This window comes from Tursiops truncatus, chromosome Y, assembly GCF_011762595.2.
Source record: "Tursiops truncatus isolate mTurTru1 chromosome Y, mTurTru1.mat.Y, whole genome shotgun sequence".
NCBI classification, from domain to species: Eukaryota; Metazoa; Chordata; class Mammalia; order Artiodactyla; family Delphinidae; genus Tursiops; species Tursiops truncatus.
Window position 1 is genome coordinate 1,074,357 of NC_133428.1, and position 20,566 is coordinate 1,094,922.

The 20,566-nt window shown below is 39.4% G+C and overlaps 1 protein-coding gene across 1 annotated transcript in view; it reads left to right on the forward strand.

Moving 5' to 3' along the window:
- The window catches only part of LOC117310572 (anosmin-1), a 189,738-nt gene that overhangs the window by 35,446 nt on the left and 133,726 nt on the right, over positions 1 to 20,566 (forward strand). Inside the window, exon 2 of the mRNA XM_073799731.1 lies at positions 1,904 to 1,951. Within this exon, the coding sequence (XP_073655832.1) occupies positions 1,904 to 1,951 (48 nt within the window). The remainder of the gene's footprint in view (positions 1 to 1,903; positions 1,952 to 20,566) is intronic.

The window sequence follows — 20,566 nt, forward strand, 5'->3', positions numbered from 1 at the left end:
TTTATAGAGAAAGAAAGTACGTTCGTGGTGGCCAGGACCTGGGTGGAAGGACTGCTAATGGGTACTGCTTTCTGTCAGGGGTGATGAGAAAGTTCAGAAATTAGTGGTGATGGTCGCACAACCTTTCTTCTGAAAACCACTGAGTTATATAAGTAACTTTTGTGTTTGTGAATTATATATCAATAAACGTGTAATAAGAGTATTTTTCAAAAGATATATTATTGGTTCAGTGTTCTTTTAACTGCAAACAAAGGTGATACTCTTCTATTCATGCCGATGTTCTTAAAAGCTTAGGCATTCATACGTAGGAAATGGACTACTGTATCTCATACCCAACCTTGAACTTCAAAGAACCGGAGGCCACAGCATCTTAATTTTGGGATGACTGTTTCTGTTATCTGTTTCAACCACGCCAGCCTAGAACAATCTGATGTAAATATCACAGTCCAACCATCACCAAAATTTTAGTCATGTGGAATGACAAGTTTCAAGCAGAAATTCAAATACTAGGGATAATAAATCGTAGTCCTACAAAGCTATATTCAAAAAGATACATGCACCCCTATCTTCATAGCAGCACTATTTACAATAGCCAAGACATGGAAGCAACCTAAGTGTCCATCAACAGATGAATGGATAAGGAAGATGTGGTACATGTATACAATGGAATACTACTCGGCCATAAAAAAGAAGGAAACAATGCCATTTGCAGCAACGTGGGTGGACCTAGAGATTGTCATACTAAGTGAAGTAAGTCAAAGGCAAATACCACAGGATATCACTTATATGTAGAATCTAAAATGTGACACAAATGAACTTATCTACAAGACAGAAACAGACTCACAGACATAGAGAACATACTTGTCGTTGCCAAGGGGGAGGGGTGTTGGGGACGGGAAGGATTGGGAGTTTGGGGTTAGGAGATGCAAACTATTGTATATAGAGAATGGATAAACAACAGGGTCTTACTGTAGAGCACAGGGAACTATATTCAATATCCTGTGATAAACCGTACTGGAAAAGAATATGAAAAAGAATGTATATATTTATATAACTGAATCACTTTGCTGGACAGCAGAAATTAACACATTGTAAATCAACTATAGTTCAATAAAATAAATTTTAATAAACAAATAAATCCTAGTCCTAGTATTTGGTACATGTTGAGTAACTGTCAAGCTGTGCAAAGTGGATTGTGTCTCACTTAGTTATCCCACTGACCTCACGCAGGAGATATTGTCCTTATGCTTTACAGATAGATACAGACTGAGGGACAGACATAGTAATTCCCTTGTCCAGAGTCACACATCCCAGTTAAAGGGAAAGAGGAGGTTTTTCCCATGGGATTTGACGTCCAGGCTCAAACACTTATTACTGAATTGGTTAAAATTGAAAGCCTCCAGGATGCCAACTTGTAAATTTACCACAGCTACTTACTATGGAAGAACCGTCTAGCGGTCATTTTCCTGTTGGTCTGTATTCTGTTGCTCAGCACACCCGAGAGACGGCTCAGACACTTTTCCTTTTGAAACACCTTGAAATCTTCATTATTTTATATGTGTTTGTATCATAAAGTCAAGGGCAAAAAATGATATCCTGTTTTAGGAAGAGGGACATATACCAGGGTGGCAAAATTGGTCTTTCATTAATGCAAGTATTTTAAAATTATATTAATACACACAGGTGTATGTAGATTTCAAATAGAAAATTTTTTTTTTTAATTTTTTTTTTTTTTTTTTTTTTTGGCCAAGCCACGCGGCATGTGGGATCTTAGTTCCCCGACCCAGGGATCGAACCTGTGCCCCCTGCAGTGGAAGCACAGCGTCTTAACCACTGGACTGCTAGGGAAGTCCCTCAAATAGAAAATCATTTAATGAGTCAATATTTCTTTTTCTTTTCGCAGAACAACGGTTCCCTGGTTTGGTGCCAGAATCACAAGCAGTGTTCTAAGGTACGTTCCCTACAACTGTGTCAGTATTTTAAAGAACGTTTCATTTTGTAACAACTGTTAGAGCCACAGGACGTTGCCGAGCTAGTACAGAGAGATCACATGTACTCTTCACTCATTTCCCACCAGCGGTTACCCTTTACGTATATGCAGAACAATAGCACAAGCAGAAAATCGCCTCGGTACAAGGTATGTATATAGTTCTGTGAGATTTTATCACATGTGTGGATTTAGTTAGTGTGGCCACCACTGCAATCAAGATACATATATCGACATTACTGATACTACCTTATTTCTCTCTTTATTCTCTAATTATTTCAATCAAAAGTATTTTTAAGGAGAAAACATCTTCTGATTACACGAGAAGATTTCATGCGTTCTCCTTACACCTAAGTTGTTTTGTATGCGTTTATTGTGTTTGTGTGTGGGAATTGCTCGTTCGCTAATCGGATTCTTGAAGCAGTCTCTTTTCTATCTTTGAGTACTTCTTGTTGCACACACATGCTCTCAAGTTACCATTATACTCATTCATAGGTTTCATAGCATAGATTTCTTACCTCAGTCCCCAAACATCACCATCTTTAAATATATTTATATGTTTATAGAGAGAGTATATATGTATGTATGTGCTTCAGCTCCAGTCTCAAAGTCGGTTTTATTCAGATTATATAAGTGAATAAAGTTTAACCTTGCTATCAATACTGCAGCACTTTGGGATTGTAATAGCGTTTGATGAGATTTCTTTCATGGTTACGACTATTAGACCGAAAATTGAAGCATTCCTTGATTTTACAACCAAAATTTCATCTGAGCAATACACAATAATATGAAACAGCATATTTATGAAGCACTTTATTAGTTTGAAAGGTCTTTCAAACAAATTATCTCAAAGTAAACGGTTGTAGAATAATGTTCCTAAACCTAAAACTTCACTATAATGATACATTCTGACATTCATGCATGCGTTGTGTCATTTAATCCGCATGAGCGTTATTAAAAACAGAACAGAATTATTTATGTGAATGTGAAATTATTTGGTGAAAACAAACTTTGCTTAGTTCTGACTCTCTGGATCCTGGGCAGAAATGAAATGTCTGGTTTATGATCCTTTAACTCTTTTTATATAATATCATACATATTTGCTCTGATAAGATATTTTCTGGTTATCTATTATATTCATTGTTCTTCAATTGGTGTTTTGGGTAATTTGTTTATGTCATCACTGCAGGAGAGGATATATATGTGTGTGTGTGTGTGTATGAATGTATGGCTATGAGGCTGACTAAATTTCATAAGTAGTGTTTTTGTCCAGTTTTGTTAGTTGGGTATTACTTGAATGATAATTTGTTGTATCAGTATTATTTCTCACAAGCACCTCTTTTCTCCTTATGCCATCAAGAAATTCATTTTTTTTACACTTGAAATTTGAATGGGACACGTTCATTTAAACTGCTTTTAAAATATCCTAATTAAAGAACATTGCAGCCCTAGGGAATACAGATTGTTAAACCATGTTTTGTAATTGAATGATCAAGGCTGACCTGAGAGACTGAACTTGACAAGAAAAGAAATCAATTCCTTTTGCCTGAAAGCAGAAATGAATCAGTAAGTCATAGATAACTTCAACGGAAACTTTGAAATATATTACAAAGCCAACATAAATTTAAGGGTTGTCTTTAGTCTGAATACTTGGGGATGAATCTTACATGTTAATCAAAGTTTATGTCTTTTGGATATTATCACCATGGGATACATTTGCAGATAATTACAGTTTGCACTTCTTCTGAGATTCATGAAGCATCGTGTAGGCTTTTCCTTTGCTTTTTAGGTTAATGAGGTGAAGGGTGAGCGGTGGTAACTCCATTTTACCCATGGGGAAATTCAGGCACGTATGTATTGCATAATGTCCTGGAATCACTCAGCAAATCAGTAGAGGTAAACTAAAGTTTGGAATGCCATCTCCTAGGCTGTGTTGTATAGAGAGCAACAACTTGAAAAACCGTTTTGAGCAAATATTCGGACAGAAGAGTAAAAACACCTCATCAAATCAAGAAATAATGCTGATGATATAACTTTCTGAATATATATTAAAAGATAAAGTTTACATAATATTTTATAGAAAGTACACACTTTCTAATTAGTTCTCGTTGTGTTTGCAAAGCCCATCACCTTCAGGATCCCTCCAGAAGGTGAGTTCTTCTTCCCATCTAACTGCCTGCCTTGTCCATCCTGCCATCATCTCTTGCCTGGACCCATCCAGGAGCATCCTCTTGGGTCTCCCAGCTTCTACTCGACCCACGTGGCTGCTGGAAAGACCCTTTAAACATATCAGCTGAATCTTGCTGCTGTCTGCCTCACACCTTTTAATATCTTCCTACCTCACTCAGTCTAAAACATCGGCCCTGTCTTGTCTGCCTGTGCTCTCTCTCCAACTTTCTCCTCTGCTTTACCCCCATCAAGCCTGCTTTTCCCTCCACCAGAAGGATCCTTCCGCAGTCACCCAGCTCACCGCACCCCATTTACGTCTCAGCACAAATGCCACCTTCTCAGCCTTGCCCTCCCAGGTCACCTCCCACCCATTTACACACTTCCTCGGCCTTATTATACCCGCACGACATTATACAGTTGTTCCTTTATCTCTGAGAGTCTGTCTCCTTCACCAGAAAGTAAGCTCCGAGGGGCATCGACTGAGTTGTCTTTGTTCATTGTGGTATTTTCAAGCCTAGAATGGAGTTTGGCACAGAGTAGTTGCTCACCAAATATTTGTGAATGAATCCATGAATGAAGTCCATACAGTACATTTTCTTCCTCCCCCAAAGTACGTCATTACTGTATTACCTTCAGGAAAAAGGTTATAATCCATTTTGTATCCATGTAACTTAGCATGGTTATTTATTATTAATTAGGAAAATCTTCCTCCTATAATGAAGCCAGTACTATGAAGTCAGGGGTCTTTGGCATCATTTAGCTCCTAGATGATGTAGAGCAGTGACTTACTGTCCTGCATGGTTTGAGGCCAGTGGTTCTCAAGCTGGAGCGATTCTGCTCCCAAGGGGACATTTGGCAATGGCGGGAGACGTTTTTGGTCGTCACTACTGGCATCTAGTGGGTGGAGGTCAGGAATGCTGACAAACTACAGGATGCCCTCACAGTGAAGAAGCTCCAAGCTCAGTGGTGCCGAGGGAGGTTGAAGAACCCTGGTCTGTGCATTTTGCGAGTTATAAAGGAATTGAAGAACACACTCCTATTCTCAGCAGTTCTACTTTATTATATGAAGGAAAATAAACATATAATTTACCGAGCATGTGGTATGCGCCAAGCACCTTTTCAGGGGCTCATTATATGTTAGGAATTCTAATGCTCATCATATACAATTTCTTTATTTTTATTTATTTATTTATTTTTGGCTGCGTTGGGTCTTCGTTGCTGTGCACGGGCTTTCTCTAGTTGCGGCGAGCGGGGACTACTCTTCGTTGCAGTGCGCGGGCTTCTCATTGTGGTGGCTTCTCTTGTTGTGGAGCACGGGCTCTAGGCACGCAGGCTCAGTAGTTGTGGCTCGCGGGCTCTAGAGCACAGGCTCAGTAGTTGTGGCGCATGGACTTAGTTGCTCCGCGGCATGTGGGATCTTCCGGACCAGGGCTCAAACCCATGTCCCCTGCATTGGCAGGCGGATTCTTAACCACTGCACCACCAGGGAAGTCCACGTCATATACAATTTCTGTTAAAGGCCAGATAGTAAATATTTCCATCTTTGTAGCCCATAAAGTCTCTGTGGCAACTACTCATGTGGCCACTGTAGCCTGAAATCAGTGATAGATAGTCCCTAAACAAAGGACAGTGGCTGTGTTCCAATAAAGCTTTATGTGTGGACACTGGAATCTGAATTTCATGTAATGTTCATGTCATGAAATTTTATTATCTTTCCCAACCATTAAAAAATGTAAGAACCATTCTTTGCCTGCTGGCTGTACACAAACAAGTGCCCGGCTGGACTTGCCCATTTGCCAGAGTTTGCCGTTGCATTCACATATGCAAAATCAGTCAAAAACAAAACAGTACAGTTGCATTTGTCTCTCAGTACAAAGACATATCTTGGTGTATTCAAACTAAAAAATGGACAGTTTCTAGCCTCCTGTGTGGAACATTTTTGGTCAGCTTGAGAGGATTCGTTGAATGAATGAATGGTAAACAACAGTAAGAAAACATCAAATCACAATTAATTTTTGAAAATTCAGTGTTAAAACGCAATTATTAGAGCCAGTAAAAATTGTGGAGCGCTTCAAGATGGGCAAAATATGGCTGGATGTCCCCTCTTGCACCCTTGCAGGTTATCTGCGTTGCTCATCGTCTTTGAGCTATTTTGTTACTCTGTAAACGTAGAAAGCTGGTAATAATGCAGGTGATTCTTGTCCACGGAAATGCAAATGGTTGTGTGCAGTGTAGTGCGTTGATGCTTCCCCCATCAATAGACCATTTTGCATCTAGTTGTATATCCATTCTAGCATTTGTTTTTGTGTGAATATATTTATATTTCCTGGATTTCTCCTTTGAACCAGTAACATACTACTGGTTCTTGCAGTATTTCATGAGTTAAATCGTGGACACTTGTTCATTTTATATTTGCATGCGAGTCATGCATTTACTTTATAAAATAAGCATCCTTTGACCTTATGCTGCTCAGTTACCTTTCTAAGCATTGCATCCAAGAATGACGTTCTTGTTGACACGCACCCCTGTCTGGGAGCAGGCATGCTCATCCTTCTCCTTTTGGGTGTTATAACTCACTCACCCGACTTTTGTTTCCCATTTGGTTGTGAGGATTTGAGTTGAAAAGCAGTAATTTAGGGCTCAATCTTGGTGCGGTGGCGTGTTGCTTTGATCTCAGTGGGAGTTCGGTTCTTATAAGGGCTCTAACTCCAGATTCTTAGTGATTTTGCAGGTTTTTTCAGAGCCAGATTTCGAGGTGAGGAAGATTGGTTTTGCTTGTATGAACATCTGGGCAGTTTCATTTGACATCTCTGAAACTTATCGGATAAAGGTCAAACCCCAGAAACGTGACTGAATGTGACTGTTGAAGGTTTTTGGGTTGTGTTAGATGCCTTCTGTGATTTACGTGGTAATGACTTTAAATCCATAGAGCCCCAGGAAAATACATCTTAAGGAGGAAAATGAAAACTCAGGCACCCATGGAAATGCGCTATGTCCAAACACGCAAAGAACCAAAGTTGAACAGTTAATTTTTTGTAATATTCTAGTGTACAACAGTTCGAAAGTTCAGTTGTTTTATATCCTTTCAAACATTTAAAGCCTATTGTAATACTTACTGACATTCATACAGTTTTCCCTGACTTTGTGTAATCGACTTCAAGGACAAAGTTGACGTATACTGAGCGTCTCTTGTCCAACATATTGATATCTTTTGGGAGGTACCAGTTATTCCATAGGCAAAGCCACCATTGACATTGATTGTCAAGAGAAGTTGTAGGACTGTGCCACTGGAGGAGTAGAAGACTTCTCCAGTGTTCAAATTAATTCCCTTTATTTTGGATACCAATGTTATTATGTCCATAAGTAATGATCATGATGTTATTTCTAAGTAAATGGGATGTGATAATCTAGGAAGAGAGAAATATTGTATTTCCTTAAACCAGTGGAATGAAAATGTGTATGGAATGCGTATGAAAAGAAATGGTGAGGCGTGTGAAAGTTTGGCTACTGTTCTTTTGAAATACCAGTCTGTACATGCATTATAGTACTAGCATGATGAATAAAAATTGTCAAATGCACATTTGTTAGACTATCCTATAACATCATGCCAGTAAATGGCATAATTTTAAGTACCCCAAAGACCATGATGTGCTTCTGTGCTAACCAAGAGATGAAGTCTGTTCTCCGGGACACCTGAGCTCTTGGATTTCCGGGTCTCCATGCAGCTGGAAAGTCACATCCTCAGCAGCCTTGAGTGAGGGGTCCATGTGTAACTACATTCTCAAGTACTCCATCCAGTGTCACTGTAGGGGAACATTCAAGTCGGTATCATCTCTGAGGGGAAGGCAGAAATGGAGAAAAAAAGAAAGAACAAAGTGAGAGAATGGGGAACAACAGATAAAAACAAAAAGAGCGTACAAATGGGGGAGCTAAATGAGTCCCTAGTTTCAGAACTTCCGTTCTGGAGTGGTGGGTGCTGAGGTTTCTGAGAATCAGCGAAGGCTCCCAGCAGCGTCCCTGCTAGGGCTCAGGCAGGTGGATCGGTGAGTTGATGATTTTAACAATGAGAGATTTGCCATCTGTCACCGCCTCCTGGAATGCAAGCTCACAGCCCTAATTGGAGCCTTCAGCATGGAAGGCAGCCCGAGCTGGTGTCACTGACTTGCTTTCCCTCACACCGTCATTCTTATGGTAAGTGTTTTCTGCCCCCACGCTGGGAACTTTTATCAAACATATTAGTGTGCTTTGGGGCGATCATTAGCCATCAGTAGCTGGAACATTCCAGGGTGTTTTTTAGCCTGGAAACTAGCCTGTGTGCTGCAGTAACTTGCGAAACTTGGCCAGGCTCATAGCACCATCAATATTTAAGGAAAAGAACAGGTTCTTTTTTGGATTTAAATCCAACATGTGACATGTTAATAGCCCAGCGTGTTTCTGATTTTCCATATCGGTTTTTATGGATGTGAAAGACTTCCACCTGCTGTAAACTTCAAAGCAAAGACATGTGGAGGGGAAGAAGCACCTCTATGTAAGTCTTTATCCTCACCCCTTCCTCAGCTCTTCCTAGCAATTTCTCCTTCCATCTGATGAAAGAAGATGCAAACGAAATCTCTTATTTGGTTCATGACTGAGGAAGGGTTCCCTGAAAGCTGGCTTTAGAAAGGGAATGCATTTTGAACATATGAAACACATATACATCAGGATGCGTCACATGGTGATAATGGTCTGACAAACGTTTTGAAGTTGTATTCATCAGAAGGCACACAGAGGAGCCGGGATGAGCTCCGATTGCTTGAAGATGCTGGGTTTGAGCTGGCAACTGGCAAAGAGGACCAGTGTCGATTGAAGGATGGGCATGGTTATGTTTTAGAAAGAAGATAGACTTGGACTTCAGTAAGCTGGGGAGGGCAGAATTTGTGGGCACTGAATACGTCATTGTGCTGAGTTGCCCTGCCTTCTCCAAGAAGTAGTCTCCCCTGAGGTGAAAACTCTCACTTGAATTTAGGGGTGGGGGGTCAGCATTTGCTTTTCTGTGTTCATGATTGTGACCCCATCCTGTAGGTAGTCCTTGACATGGGGGTCAAGTTGTTCTACCTAATCATACACAGGAGTTCCTCTTAGAAGCCTAATATGTGTTGGTACATGGTCTGTCTTGGAAACACTATTGCTCGATGTTTGTAAAAGAGCAGTTGTTATAGGGAAATAAATCTAGGTATTAATTTCAACTCTGTTTTTACTAGCTGACACTCTCTTTACTAGGAGCTGCTCTTGTGCCTAATTTGCCTAAAGAAGGAATATAGGCTAATTATTTGAAAAATTAATTTTCCTTTCTCAAGATTTCTCACTTTTGATCTATTTGATGTAGAAGAACTTCCTTCATCCTATAAATAATCACATTCAATTACCTTCGTATATTTGTTTTCTAATCTTTGGGGTCATAGGACTTTCTGTAAGATTCATTGCTCAAAGTATGATGTTCTTTGGGTGATGTTGTTACTGAACTAGACTTGGGTCTGATTGCCCGTGCAGTAAACCCAATCTACTGACACTGGGTTGTGGTGAAGGGAAGTGTAGTGTTGATTGCAAGGCCAAGAAAGGAGTATGGGCGGCTCGTGCTCAAAAGACCCAAACTCCCTGATGGCTTTCAGGGAAATGTTTTTAATGGCTCGGTGAGGAGAAGGGCTGCAGGTGTACCATCAGCTTGTGGACGTAATTTTGATTGGTTGGTGGTGAGGTGACCTGGTGGTATTTTGGGAGTCAACGTCATCAACCTTCTGGTTCCAGCTGGTCTGGGGTCTACGTGCTTGTGATCAACATGAAGTTAACTTCTTCCACCTGGTGGGGGTTTCAGTATCTCCAAAACAGCCCAAGGACATGGCTCAGAATATTATCTATAGCCCTTGAGAAGGAAACAAACGTCCTTGCTTTTGTTTAATGGCTAAACTATTATTTTGTCTTGCCTGACTGTTTTCCTTTGTTTCTGCATTTTTCACTTCTCAGATTAAATTTGTTTTTTGGAACTCAGGGAAAGCCTAGGAGGCTAAAGTTTTTCTACAAACGAGAGGAATGCAGAGGACATGGGGGGATGGTCTGTCCTGGGAAGGTACCATAGGGTGCTGCTTGGTTATATGAAGAGTGTGTGTGTGTGTGTGTGTGTGTGTGTGTGTGTGTGTGTGTGTGTGTGTGTGTGTGTATGTTTAATGGCTAAGCTGGGCATTTGTTCTAAACTCTTTTTCAGCCTAAAATTACCATAGCTGTGCATGGGATCGACCATTGAGTTTGTACCTTTTGCTTTCTTCTGGGTTGGAAGAGAAAATTTTTCCTAAGGAGGATCTTTATCAAGTACTCCCTTCATCTTCTTTGATGAGTGTCTAGGCAGAGTTAGGATGACGTTTTTATTCAAACAGTCATCCTCATTAGGACCTGTAATTTTTGCTGTGGATGTCAGAGCTAACAGCAGTTCTGCTGGCTGTGAAATGACAGTGACGTATCAACAAGCCGCTGCTCTCCTGGTACTAGAACTAGAATATCAAACCTTTGGGATCCTTGCAGTACCAAAAGGCACCAGAGAGAAACAGTATTTATACATGCCTGATAGATATATAGTTTCCAGATGCTGTACAGTCCATGCTTCCGTGACAGGACTGACTATGTCCTTTCACAATCTCAAAATGGTCCTTTGACAAATGACATTTACTGAATCCCATGTTGCTGCAATGCAGCACGTGTAATATTCTCAGAAACTGTCTCACAAACCCAGTCACTGAGGCCACTCTGAGGAACTCGTCAAGGACAGTGGTCTGTTATTCCATGCCATCTTTAGGAGAAGACTTGGGAAAGCATTCATCATGTCCACTTTATCAGTACTAATTATGCGTCCCTTAGAAACTGGTAGATATTTTAGCCTGTGGACACTGTGTTTTGCCCTTAGAACTGACTGTTAGAAAGCTGAATGGTAAATAAAATCACCTCCTTTAACAAGGTTACTGAAATTTATCCCGTGTGTGTGGGAACTAGCTTTATCCCTGACTCCAGTGTTTCTTCTCCTTTATCTTGTTTTTATCACACACACGTGAGATTTGTTTTCTAGCTGTATCCTGTGGATCTTTGTAAATTATCTTGAATCCTTTTAGGAGTGAGAAAGGCAATAGATAAATCCATAAATCCCTAAAATAACAAATTACTAGAGAAATGCCCCATCGTGGCTGACACTTGCCTGGTACGTGGTTTAGTTTCCTGAACCATTTTATCCACAGTTTCATGGTTCACTGAGGTGAGATGACAAGACATCTATATTCCTAGCAGAGCTCTTTCAGCCGGTGCTGACAACGAGGGCTTCATTCCTTGGAAAGGAGCGAAGGTGGCCACTTGTCAGTTAGGTAATGGCTGTGACTGGGCAAAAGAGAGAAGAAAATGCAGTTTCAGTTGTGAAACCGGGGGGTGCGTATGGACGTGTTCTGAGGGGGAATGAGGTAAGTGGAACAAAGGTGAAAAGCTTTTGTTTGTGAGCGCCTTTTCGAGCCAAAGGGGTTTGGCCCTGTCTTCACAGATCTTAAGTCATAAATAGCAGAGGTCAAAGAATAGTCTTTAAAACCACACAATAAAGAAAGAACTTCTCTCAACTGGGTCTTTTCAGAGCAGAGCTACCAATGTGGGTGAGTTCATTTTCCATTCGCATGGGGGAGGCAGCGACTTAAAGTGTGCACTTTGTAAAGGTGGCCCTCCCTCCCTCCCTTCCTCTTTTCTTTCCTTCTTTCCTTCTTTCTCTCTATTATAGTATCTATTAGAGTAGCAAATGTTGATGTCTAGGAAGAACCTTCCCAATCTGCCTTAGGTTATGGGAGTTCCTCTTGAAAATTTCAGGCATAGAGTAATAGAAGTGGATGAACTGGGCATTTCACCATCTTTAGCTACAGCAGAAATCCCACTCGGGCTACAGCGTGTGCATCTCCATGTGCTTTTCCTCACGCCAGTAGCTCAGTTCACATGGATGCTGATGTATATTCGTGTTGGAAGACAGGTCGCGGTAAGGCAGAGCTGAAGGGGAGACGTGTGCTGGTGGTCAGAAAACTGGGATCACGTGGCATTGCCTTATTAAACACCGGGCATTTTAAGTAATTACAAGTGACTGATGCTGCGTCAGATTCCGCATAGGGAATGAGAACTGTGGAAGCTGCCTGGGCCAGGCCGGGCCTTGCGCTGTGCAAGCGGAGGTCACCGGGTGTTCGGCCGCCTGCAGATGTGGCCGATCCAGCCTTTCGTAGACGTTTCTCACGTGCCTTGGTGGCAGCTTTGTGGAGAGGGGCCGGGGAGCTGCCCGCTCTTCCTCTGGACGGGATGCAGCTCTTTTGGAGTCCATCTGCTGATGAAGGTGGGGCTCTGGAGGGCTGGGCGCCTCTGGGTTCTCACAGCTGCAAGGTTGAACTTGGGCGGTTGCAGATGAATGAGCCGCCTTTCCCAAGAGAAGCTGCATAATGGCTTCGGGACTATTAAGCTGTGAAGATTCGTGCGCTGGCGTTTGGGAGTGTGTGTTCCGCATCTTTTCCTTGGGGAGCGAGGGGGGCATGTGCGTTTTTGGCTTTTTACATCCAACTGTATGCACATTTTCCCTTTTTGTGTGAGGAAATAATGCCTGCACTAAGGGTAAACCCTCCCCTCCTCCTAAATCCTTCCACAAAAAGATACTTATTAAGGCTGGCATTCTGAAGAACTAAATGCTTCTTTAACTTTGCTTTATCTGCTTCAATGAGCACAGTGTACCGAGTCCGGGGAATTCACATTATGGCCGCGAGCCGCCCTCCCTATTCTCTGGGGCTCTCTGGGCGCAGAAATAATCCCTTCCTAGAAGCTTTTGAGAAAGGAACTGAACTATGCGGGCTAATCAACTGTAAATCTTGGCCATCCCCAAAGTATTGCATGAAGTTGCATCGAAAAGTGTTCCGATCACCAGGAAGCCTAATTTCAGGACCTAGGGCACATTTGCAGCAAACATGTTGATGTGCTGTGTTTTAAAACTCTGGAATGCGGCTCCTTTCTGCAGCCATCCTCCGCTTTTGTTGTTTGCATCCTGTGTGTGTTTATTTCGTTTCTTTGTCGTTTGGAGACAAAAAGACAATGAAACTCCTTAGAACTTTTGTTTTCCAACTGGTAATGGAGAATATTATAAGGAGAAGTGAACTCTGATGGAACGTTGAATTACAAACGCTCGGAGGCTTTTCTAGATGACTTCTAAATCATTTTCTGCTCAGTCAGGGGACAGTATTGGGGAGGAAAAAAATAACCTACTTTGGGAGAGTCACATCTGCAGGCCTCTGTGAGCCACCGTGCTACAGTCCCCGTGTCATCACAGTAGCTGTCATTCTGCTGAGAGGTTGTGTCTTGCTCAGGACGAACGCAAAGCTAGGTCGCCTGCATTCTCCTTGGACCTAAGGTAGTATCAACAATGCATTTATAGTAACATAAATCAAGCCTTAAGACGCTTAATGTATAGAGGTGAAGGCTGTCTTTCTGAATCACTGAAATCTAATGGAAATGGGACAGTGGCATTTGCTCTCTTTTGGAAGGCAGAATGAGAACTTCATTTTTGGCCAATGAAATGTCCCTTCTTTACCTGCCTCATTCTCCCCGATATTCCTCCGTCTATACGTGCACAGACCACTGCCATTATTTCTATCCTGAGATGTGGATTCAGCTCCATACCGATCATTTCTGATTTACGGTCCTTTAAAAACCCTTTAAGTTGCTGTGTCCTCATTGAGACACATTTCTTCTGCCCTTTGCATGAGAGGTGGTGAGCGTCACGTGGAGAGTCTGGTCTTTGGGCTCCAGGGCTGAGGGTGTGACTTACAAGCTCTGTGACCTGGACCAAGTTGCCTCTTTGCCTTCTCCAAACCTGTCTCTCACCCTGGATTCTCTATAGTAATTAAAAACATGGATATTCACTCCATCACTCAACCTAAAAACTCACAATTCTCCTTGGTGCCAGCCTCTCCTTTACCTTTATACCCATCCTTCCGCAAAGTTCCTCAGTTTCATGCCTCAAGCTAATTTGCCGTCCTCTCTGCTGTAACTCACACATGTATTGTCCTTGAAATATACTTGTCTCATGGCCTCTATTTTCTCTGTCTTTCTACTATTTTATGCCTCCCACCTTCTTAGAGCAATGCTTCTCAAACATTAGCATGCTTAAGCGTCTCCTGGTGAGCTTACTCGAGTAGATTCCTGGGTCCCACCTCCAAAGACTGATTCAGTAGGTCTGGGTTGGGGTTTGAGATTCTGTGTTTCTAAGAGACTTCCAGTGGATTCTGGCGTTGCTGGTCCAGGGTAGCTGCAAGTTTCTCACCATTAAGTCTGATGATAGCTGTAGGTACTTTTGTAGATAGTCTGTATCAAGTTGAGAAAGTTTCCCTCTATTCCTAATTTACTGAAAGTCTTTATCATGAATGAGCGTCAGATTTTGTTAAATGGTTTTCCTGCATCTATTAATATAATCATGTGATTTTTCTCTCTTAGCGTCTTATCGTTATGGATTACATTAATTGATGTTTGAATGTTGAACCAGCATTGCATTCAATGCTGGGATAAATCCCTGTTGGTCAAATGTTGTGAATTCTTTTTATACGGTTTTGGATTCGGTTTGCTAATATTTTCTTGAGGATTTCTGCATCTGTGTTCATGAGAGATAATTTTCTACGGCTTTCTTGTAATGTCTTTGTCTGGTGTGGGTATTAGGGTCACGTTGGCCTCATAGAATGAGTGAGGAATTAATCCCTCTGCTGCTATCCTCTGAAAGAGACTGTAGAGAATTAGTATAATTCCTTCCTTAAATGTTTGGTAGAATTCACCAGTGATCCCGTGTGGGCCTGGTGCTTTCTGTTTTTGAAGGTTATTAATTATTGCTTCAATGTCTTAACATAGATATAAGCATATTCAGATCATTGCTTCATGTGTGAGTTTTGGCAGGTTGTATCTTTTAAGGAATTAGTCGATTTCATCTAGGTTATTGAATTTTGGGGCATAGAGTTGTTCATAGTATTCCTTTATTATACTCTAAATTGCCATGTGATCCATAGTGATGTCCCCTCTTTCATTTCTGATATTAGTAATTTGTGTCCTCTCTCATCTTCTTTGTTAGCCTGACTGGAGGTTTAATGATTTTATTGATCTTTTTAAAGAAACAGCTTTTGGTTTTGTTGATTTTCTTTATGGATTTCCTGTTTTTAATTTCATTTATTTCTGTTCTGATTCTTTTTTCTTCTCCTCACTTTGGATTTAATTTGTTCTCCTTTTCTAGTTTTGTAAATCGGAAACTTAGAGTATTGATTTCAGATCTTTCTTTTCTAATATAACAGTCAATGCTATATGTTTTTCTTTAAGTACTGATTCCCCTACATGCCACAGGTTTTGAAAAGTTGTGTTTTTATGTTCATTTAGTTGAAAATAATTTTGAATTACTTTTGAGATTTCTTCTTTGACCCATGTGTTATTTAGAAATGTGTTGTTTAATCTCCATGTTTGGGGGTTTTCCAGTGATCTTTCTGTTATTAATTTCTAGTTTTCATTCCATTGTGATCTGGGAGCAGACATTGTATGATATCTCTTCTTTTAAATTTGTTATAGTGTATTTTATGGCCCAGAATGTGGCCTGTCTTCATGAGTATTCCATGTGAGCTTGAGAAAAATGTGTATTCTGCTGTTGTTGGATGAAGCAGTCTATAGATGTCAATGATACACAGTTGACTGTTGGTCCTGTTGAGTTCAACCATATCTTCACTGATCTTCTGCCTGCTGGATCTGTACATGGCTGAGAGAGGGGTGTTGAAGTCTCCAGCTATGATAGTGATTGCACCTGTTTCTCCTTGTGGTTCTATCTGGGCTTGTCTCATGGAGTTTGTTAAGAACCGTTATGTCTTCTTGGAGAATTGATCCCTTTGTCAACATGTAATGTTCTTTTTTTATCCCTGATAATTTTCTTTACTTTGAAGTCTGCTCTGTCTGAAATTAATATAGCTACTCATGCTTTCTTATGATTAGTATTAGCATACGTTTAATCTATATGTGACTGTATATTTAAGGTACACTTCTTATAGACAACGTATAGTTGGGTCTGGTTTTTTGATTCATTCTGACGATCAATGTCTTTTAATTGGTACATTTAGACTATTGACATTCAAAGTGATTATTGATTTAGTTGGGTTAATATCTATCATTTGATACTATTTTGTTTGTTGCTGTTGTTCTTTGTTCCTACTTTTTGTGTTTTTTTAAAATTGAAGTCTAGATGATTCACAGTGATTCAGGTGTATAGCAAAGTCGTTCAGTTTTGTAGATAGATACAGATATTCTTTTTCAGATTTTTTCTGTTGTAGGTTATTACCAGATATTGAATATAGCTCCCTGTGCTATACTTAGGTCCTTGTTGTTTACCTGTTTTACATGTACTAGCATGTATCTCTTAATCCCAAACTCCTAATTTATCCTTCCCACCCCTTCCCCTTTGGTAACCATAAGTTTGTTTTCTATGTCTGTGAGTTTATTTCTGTTTTGTAAATTTGTATTTTTTTTTTAGATTCTACAGTTAAGTGGTATCTTGATATTTGTATACTCTGACTTCACTTAGTATGATAATCTCTAGGTCCATCCATGTTGCTGCAAAGCATTATTTCGTTATTCTTTTATGACTGATATTCCACTGTGTATATATACCACATCTTCTTTATCCATTTATCTGTCAGTGGGCACTTAGGTTGCTTCCATGTCCTGGCTATTGTGAATAGTGCTGAAATGAACATTGGGGTGCATGTATCTTTTCGAATTATGTTTTTTTCCAGGTATATGCCCAGGAGTGGGATCGCTGGGTCATATGGTAATTCTGTTTTTAGTTTTTTGAGGGACTTCCATACTGTTCTCCATAGTGGCTGTATCAATTTACATTCCCACCAACAGTGTAGGAGGGTTCCTTTTTCCCCACGCCCTCTCCAGCATTTGGTGTTTGTAGATTTTTTGATGATAGCCATTCTGACCAGTGTGAGGTGGTACCTAATTGTGGTTTTGATTTGCATTTCTTTAATAATTAGGGATGTTGAGCATCTTTTCATGTGCCTGTTGGCCATGTGTATGTCTTCTTTGGAGAAATGTCTATTTAAGTCTTCTGCCCATTTTTTGATTGGGTTTTTTTTTTTTTTCAATTGAGCTGTGTAAGCTGTTTGTATATTTTGGAAATTAAGCCCTTGTCTGTCACATGGTTTGCAAATATTTTCTCCCATTCTGTGGGTTGTCTTTTCATTTTGTTTATAGTTTCCTTTGCTGGGCAAAAGCTTTTAAGTTTCATTAGGTCTCACTTGTTTATTTTTGCTTTCTTTCCATTGCTCTAGGAGAAGGATCCAAAAAAATATTGCTGTGATTCATGTCAAAGAGTGTTCTGCCTATGTTTTCCTCTAGGAGTTTTATAATATCCAATCTTACATTTAGGCCTTTAATCCATTTTGAGTTTATTTTTGTATATGGTGTTAGAGAACATTCTAATTTCATTCTTTTACATGTAGCTGTCCAGTTTTCCCAGCACCACTTATCGAAGAGACTGTCTTTTCTCTGTTGTATGTTCTTGCCTCCTTTGTCATAGATTAATTGACCACAGATGCGTGGGTTTATTTCTGAGCTGTCTATCCTGTTCCATTGATCTATGCGTCTGTTTTTGTGCCAGTACCGTACTGTTTTGATGACTGTAGCTTTGTAGTATATTCTGAAGTCAGGGAGTGTGATTCCTCCAGCTTGATTCTTCTTTCTCAAGATTATTTTGGCTCTTCGGGGTCTTTTATGTTTTCACACAAATTTTCAAATATTTTGTTCTCGTTCTGTGAAAAATGCCATTGGTAATTTGATAGGAATTGCACTGAATCTGTAGATTGCCTTGGGTAGTATGGTCATTTAAATAATATTGGTTCTTCCAATCCAAGAACATGGTGTATCTTTCCATTTGTTTGTGTCAATTATAGTTTTTGGAGTATAGGTCTTCTGCCTCCTTAGGTAGGGTTATTCCTAGGTACTTTATTCTTTTTGATGCAATGGTAAGTGGGATTGTTTCCTTAATTTCTCTTTCTGATAGTTCATTGTTAATGTTCAGAAATGCAACAGATTTCTGTATATTAATTTTGTATCCTGCAGCTTTACCAAATTCATTGATGAGCTCTAGTAGTTTTCTGGTGGCGTCTTTAGGATTTTCTATGTAAAGTATCATGTCATCTGCAAACTGTGACAGTTTTATTTCTTTCTTTCCAGTTTGGATTCCTTTTATTTCTTTTTCTTCTCTGATTGCTGTGACTAAGACTTTCAAATCTATGTTGAATAAAAGTGCTGAGAGTGGGCATCCTTGTCTTGTTCCTGATCTTAGAGGAATTCTTTCAGTTTTTCAGTATTGAGTATGATGTTAACTGTGGGTTTGTCATATATGGCCTTTATTATGTTGAGGTGTGTTCCCTCTGTGCCCACTTTCTGGAGAGTTTTTATCATAAATGAATGGGGAATTTTATCAAATGCTTTTTCTGCATCTATTGAGATAATCATATGATTTTTATTCTTCAATTGGTTAATGTAGTGTATCAGATTGATTAATTTGTGGATATTGAAAAATCCTTGCATCCCTGGGATAAATCCCACTTGATCAAGGTGTATGATCCTTTTAATGTATTGTTGGATTCAATTTACAAGTATTTTGTTGAGGAATTTTGCATCTATGCTCATCAGTGATATTGGCTTGTAGTTTTCTTTTTGTGGTATCTTTTTCTGGTTGTGGTATCAGAGTGATAGTGGCCTCGTAAAATGAGTTCAGAAACGTTCCCTCCTCTGCAATTTTTTGGAATTCTTTGAGAAGTACTGTTGTTACCTCTTTTCTAAATGTTTGGTAGAATTTGCCTGTGAAGGCATGTGGTCCTGGACTTTTTTTTTGTTGGGAGTCTTTAAATTACTGATTGAATTTCAGTACTGGTAATTGGTCTGTTCATATTTTCTATTTCTTCCTGGTTTAGTCTTGGGAGATTGTACCTTTCTAAGAATTTTGTCCATTTCTTCTAGCTTATCCATTTTATTGGCATAGAGTTGCTCATACTAGTCTGGTGATCCCTTGTGTTTTTGAGGTGTCAGTTGTAACTTCTTTTTCATTTCTGATTTTATCGATTTGGGCCCTCTCCCTTGTTTTCTTGATGAGTCTGGCTAAAGCATTTTATGATTCTGGTTTCTCTCCTTTTTTAGCATATTAGTTATACTTTTTTTTTCTACTTTATTTAGTAGTTGTGTTAGAGTTTACAGTATACATTTACAACGAATCCAAGTCCACTCTCAAATAGTCCCATACTTCTTCACTGGTTGTGTGAGTACTTTACAATAACAAACTAATCCTAATTCCTTTCTCTTGGCCCCACTATCTTTTGCTGTCATTCATTTTACTTATATATATCTACAATTATATAAATATATTTATATAATATATAAATATATTTAGGTATAAATATATACATTTTATATGTTATATAATAGATAAATGTATACATTATAAAATAAAAATGCACATATAAATATATATTTATAATGCATAATGTATATGTAAGCACACACAAGTGAATAACTTGATGCTATTATTATTTTGAACAAACTGTTATCAATTAAGAATAAGATAAATAAAATTTAAAATTTTATCTTCACGTATTCCTTCTTTAATATTCTTTCTTGCTTTAGGTAGATCTGAGTGATGTTATTTTTTTCTCTAAAGAACTTAACATTTCATGCAAGGCAGGTGTACTGGCAAAAAATTTTCTCAGTTTTGGTTTGTCAGAGAGTCTTTATATCTCTTTCACTTTTGAAGGATAATTTTACAGGTTAAAGAATTCTAGTTGGTGGGTTTTTTTTTCATCTCAACATTTTAAATATTTCTGTCCACTCTCCTTGCTTGCATGGTTTCTGAGGAAAAGTTGGATGCAATCCTCTGTTCCTCTATAGGTAAAGTATATTTTTCTCCTTTGGCTTTTTTCAGGCTTTCTTTTTTTTAAATCTTTTTCTGTAATTTGAAAGTGATATGCTGAGGTGCAGGTTTTTGGCATTTATTTCCTTGTTTATTGAGCCTGTAGGTCTGAAATTTGGTGTCTGATGATTTTTTTCCTGAGCTGTGCACTTATCTACTCCTAATTCCATCAAAGGCATTCTTCATTTCTGTTACAGTTTTTGACAGCTAGCAGTTCTTTTTGGTTCTTTCTTAGGATTTCCACGTCTCTGCTTACATTGCCCGTCTGTCCTGGCATACTGTCTCCTTTATCCATTAGCGTCCTTAGCATATTAGTCATAGTTGTTTTAAATTTCTGGTCTGATATTTCTAACATCCCTGCCATGTCTGCTTCTGATGCTCGCTTTTTCTCCTCAAAT